At 41.4% G+C, this 4,951-nt stretch overlaps 1 protein-coding gene across 1 annotated transcript; it reads right to left on the bottom strand.

Annotated features, from left to right (window-relative positions):
• Positions 1–3,517: 3,517 nt before the first annotated feature.
• LOC141147515 (olfactory receptor 5B12-like) lies at positions 3,518–4,450 on the bottom strand. The gene has a single exon (XM_073634749.1). It carries the CDS (start codon positions 4,448–4,450, stop codon positions 3,518–3,520), a length of 933 nt encoding a protein of 310 aa, XP_073490850.1.
• Positions 4,451–4,951: the final 501 nt, after the last annotated feature.

Below are 4,951 nucleotides of genomic sequence, written 5' to 3'. Positions count from 1 at the left end.
TGGGGAGCCCAGTAAAGATGTGGCCAGTGGCCTCCACTTCGCCGAACACAGTGAGAGGAATTGATGTTGTTCCTTCCACTGTGTGATGTCAGAAACCATGAGCGATGAGGATTTTGTCACTTCCAGATATGGTCCCATGTAAACAAGCCATCACCGATCAATCTCGAGGCCAGAGGAGAGATGTGGGGCCTAATAGATCCCAGATCTCTCAAAAAAGAGGACCTATCAGGCCCATTGCATTCACCCTCTCATTTGTCCTGAGAGACATTTTCAATGCAACAGGAGGTGAAGGAAATTATCCCATTGAGATACCTATTTCAGTGGCAACTATCTAAGAGATGATTTCTGGTCTCCTAGGAGAGATTTTTATTCATATCCTGTTGTGTTTTTGGGATAAAAATGATAGGAACATCTTTACAAACAAGACATTTATAAAACTCTTTCTCTTCCAGGTTTGTACGACGTACAGACCTACTGCACTGCTTCAAGCTGGCCAGTTCTGCGTACGACCCTGACATTCCTCCTTCTGCTCAGTGAACATGAACTTATAGCAGAACTGTTCAGCAGGCTCTTTAGAGCAAACCAATAGCTCTGATCAGAAGATGACAATCCCCTGATCAGAGCTATCCAACTAAAAAGTAAGCCCATGCCACTGCCACTAATTCAGTAACATTTTCCCCCCACTGTCACCTAAAACACCCCCCCACACTTACTTTCCTCTTCCCCACCACACTAATCCCTGAAGCACTCTCTACACCCCACACCCCTGCACCAATCCTGCCCCCTCACAGCACTTATCCCCCCCTGCAGCTTCCGGCGTCCCTCCTCTGCCCTTCCGCCAGCTTTATGTGCTGCAGGGGATCCACCGAGGGAAAAAATTCTAAATATATCCCCCACCACCAATCTTACCCCAGTAGTGCCCCCCCCACAATCCTTCAGAGCCCCTCCCCACAGTGTTGCTGGCCAGCTTAGCCTCCCCCCTCGCAGCTACAGCTGCTGCTAGGGTGGGACATAGCTGTCAGAATGGAGAGTGGGGGGCTGGTAAACACCAGGATGGGAAGTGGGGTGGCTTCTGCTGGGGCAAGACATAGCTGTCAGAATGGAGAGTGGGGGGCTGGTAAACACAAGAATGGAAAGGGGGGGCTGCTGCTGGGGTGGAACATTGCTGTCAGAATTGAGAATGGGGGGTGGTAAACACAAGAATTGAAAGTGGGGCCTGCTACTAGGGTAGGACATAGCTATCAGAATAGAGAGTGGGGGCTGGTAAACATCAGGATGGAAAGTGGGGGGGGGCTGCTGCTGGGGTGGGACATAGCTGTCAGAATGGAAAGTGGGGGCTGGTAAACACCAGAATGGAAAGTGGGGGGCTGCTGCTGGGGCAGGACATTTCTGTCAGAATGGAGAGGGGGGGCTGGTAAACACCATAATGGACAATTGGGGGGTTGCTGCTGGAGTGGCACATAGCTGTCAGAATGGAGAGTGGGGGGCTGGTAAACACATGTTTACCAGCCCCCCACTCTCCATTCTGACAGCTATGTCCTGCCCCAGCAGCAGCTGCAGCTGCCAGCAGCAACACTGTGGGGAAGGGTTTCGGAGAATCATGGGGGGGGCACTACTAGAGTGGTAAGATTGGCTGCGGGGGATATATTTTGAATTTTTTCCTCTGTGGATCCCCTGCAGCACATAAAGCTGGTGGGAGGGGAGAGGAAGCTGCAGGGGTGGATCAGTGTGGATTAGAGAATCGGTGCTTCAGGGCTTAGTGTGGTGGGGAAGCTGAAAATAAGAGTCCACTGAACAGTCCACTATCACCACTGAAGCATAGTAAACAGTGTTTACTACGTATCAGTTTAGGAACAAGTAGGAACCTCTATGCAGAGACTTCTATTCATTCATATGCATGTCTTCAGTGCCTTTCTCTGTCTCAAAAAAAAAAAAGCCACCAGGGGTCTGTTTAGACCTCTTATTTCTCACTTAAGAAAAATGTACAAAGTACAAAAAGTACAAAAGTATAAAAATAAAATTTAAAAAATATGTAAAAGTATAAAAACAAAATAAAAAAACATAGTAAAGCCTTGTTCACACAAGGCATACTACAGCGTGGGCCATGTTTACCCGCACGGGGATGCACCGGTGTTCCATGCATTCAAATATAGGCAGTTCTATTGATTTCATTTGGAATGTGGCAACTGCATGGGCACAGCTGCTGCTCCCAATTTCACATCCGCGTGGGTCCGGATTTATGTCCCTGAGCTGAAACTGTCTATGTTCGGGGCCATACACCCAAACGGATGTCAGATTGGGAGCAACAACTGTGCCTGTGCAGTCACTGCATCTCAATTAACATGAATGGGACTGCCTGCACAGGGATTCATGGAAAACCTGGGCATTCCTGTGCAGGTAAACACAGCCCTCCACGGTCATACACTTTAGTACGCCCCATGTGAACGAGGCCTTAGTAGCAATTTAGCAGTAATTTTGTAAGTTGTGTTGCGTTTGTCTGCACTAATAATGATTTTAGTGTATTTGTATTGAAAATAGCAATCATAAACATTTGGGAACTATTTTCAGAAAATTAATGTTTTGGGGGTCTTTTACAAATTCTGAAAGCTGTAAGTGAAAAATGATAACCTCCAGATTTTTATAGTAAATTGTGTTTATTTACAATTTTGCACATCTTCAGTTTTCACCATTTCATAAAAAAAGCGCAATTTTCCATCTACAAATCTTTGTTATGTAATAACTTAATACAGTTTTAGCTTTTATATTTAGTGGGAATTTTGTAAGTTTTGCTGTGTTTGCGAATAAGGATTTTTCTTTATTTTCAGCGGAAATATTGTTTTGGGCAAATATCACAGGGCCTAAAAAAACAGTAGCACCTTGTTTTTATTCTAAAGGCCCTATGCTTTCAGAAAATGTATGGTTTGGGGGGGAGGGGGGGGGGGGGTCTTCACAAACTCTTAAAAATAATAACCTCAGATTTTTAGAGTAAATTGTGTTTATTTACAGTTTTGCACACCTTCAGTTTTCACCATTTCACAAAGGGTGCAATTTAGAATGTACAAATATTTGTTATTTATTAACTCAATACATTTTAGCTTTTATATTTAATAGGAATTTAGCAGGAATTTTGTAACTTTTGCTGTGTATGTGCCCACAAATAAGAATTTTTGTGCATTTTTAATGAAAATATAGTTTTAATAAACATTTGCTCAAATATCATGGGGCTTAAAAAAAAATCAGTAGCACCTTCTTTTTTATTCTACTGGTCCTATGCTTTCAGAAAATGTATGGTTTGGGGGGAGGGGGGGGGGTCTTTTACAAACTCTGAAAGCTGTAGGGGAAAACTAAAAAAAAATGGGAAAAAAAATAGCAAAAATGTTCTGCCCACCTGAGTTTAAAAGCGAAGCGCAGGGCCTGGCAGCGAAAGGGTTAAATTAATCCCTACTCTATTCTATTAAAAAAAAATCTGATATCTTATATAGGTCATAGGAAGGTGTTTTTGTATCCCTCTCTATCTCTATTTTGGTGGAAAGATCCTCCTGAAAACACGTTGAAATGCTGTTCTAAAATCCTGGTTCCTCAGACTGTAAATGAGAGGATTGAGGAAAGGAAGGATCACCGTGTAAAAGATTGCCACACCTTTGTCACCATAAAAATGATGACCAGCACTTTGCCAAAAATAATTGAACATTGAAGAGCCATAATTCACAAACAACAGTGTCAGGTGAGAGTTACAAGTAGAGAAAACTTTACTCCTATTGCCCTCAGCTTGCATTTTAAGAACCGTTTTGAATATATAGACATAGGACAGGATGGTCAGTATTAGAGCTCCACCTCCAAGGAAGCCACCTGAGAGGAAGACCAGCAGAATGTTGATGTAGATGTCACTGCAGGAAATATGAAACAATTGTGGAAGGTCACAGAAGAAGCTTTCTATATTATCTGATCCACAAAATGTTAATTTGAAGGCATTAAGTGTATGAACCAAAGAATTGGTAAAGCTGAGACACCACACAATGGACACCAACTGTACACACACTTTCCAACTCATGATCTGTGTGTAATGTAATGGCTTACAAATAGCCATATATCGATCATAGGACATGACAGCCAACAAAAAATCTTCACAACCAGCAAAGAATAGAAAGAAGAAGACTTGGGTTATACAAGCCTTTATGGAAATTTTTCTTGTCTTGGTGTGAAGGTCAAATAATATTCGTGGGATGGTTACTGAGGAATAGCAGAGGTCCAAAACGGCCAGGTTCCCAACAAAGAAATACATAGGAACATGAAGGCGAGAGTCAGTGACTATGAGGACAATGGTCAGCAAATTCAAGATTAATGTCAGAAGGTAGATGAGAAGGAAAATGAGAAATAGAGGGAGCTGAAGAGCTGGAAGGTCAGAGAATCCATAGAGAAAAAATTCATTTAGTATTGACTGATTTCTCATTGTATTAAAATGTCATGTATATATAATCTGATATCTTTGACTGAAATCCAAAATGCTATAAAAAAAATATGAAACTTGCATAAAGCTTTCCCTAAATTTTATTTATTTTTTTTTACAATTTCATTTTATGCAAATAAAAACAATAGAGAAAGCCTATAAGTAAAATACAATTCATGTTTTTTCTACAACTTAAACTAAAACTTAATTCATGATAATCTAAAATATTGAATTGAGAAAATCTGTTACCTTAAGATGTTGACTGAATTGGACTGATTTCTTGTTTATGTCAGTGATGATAAATGTTATAATTCTTCACCAAAATTCCAAGATATTGGCTGTAACCTGAATGCATGGAGCATCAATGGGCTGTAACTGCAGGATGCACCGAGCAGAGTGTAATATCCATTGTCCATCATCCAAAAGATTAGGAAAAGACAATTATTCCTGCCGCACCAGAAACAAAAAAATACAACTTAGTTAACACCATACCTGAAAGAAATG

Source organism: Aquarana catesbeiana, linkage group LG06 (assembly GCF_042186555.1).
Source record: "Aquarana catesbeiana isolate 2022-GZ linkage group LG06, ASM4218655v1, whole genome shotgun sequence".
Taxonomy (NCBI): Eukaryota; Metazoa; Chordata; class Amphibia; order Anura; family Ranidae; genus Aquarana; species Aquarana catesbeiana.
This window is presented reverse-complemented; position numbering and strand designations above follow the sequence as displayed.

Coding starts and splice junctions, on each gene's coding strand:
- LOC141147515 (XM_073634749.1), bottom strand. CDS start 4,450: ATGAGAAATCAGTCAATACTAAATGAATTTTTTCTCTATGGATTCTCT.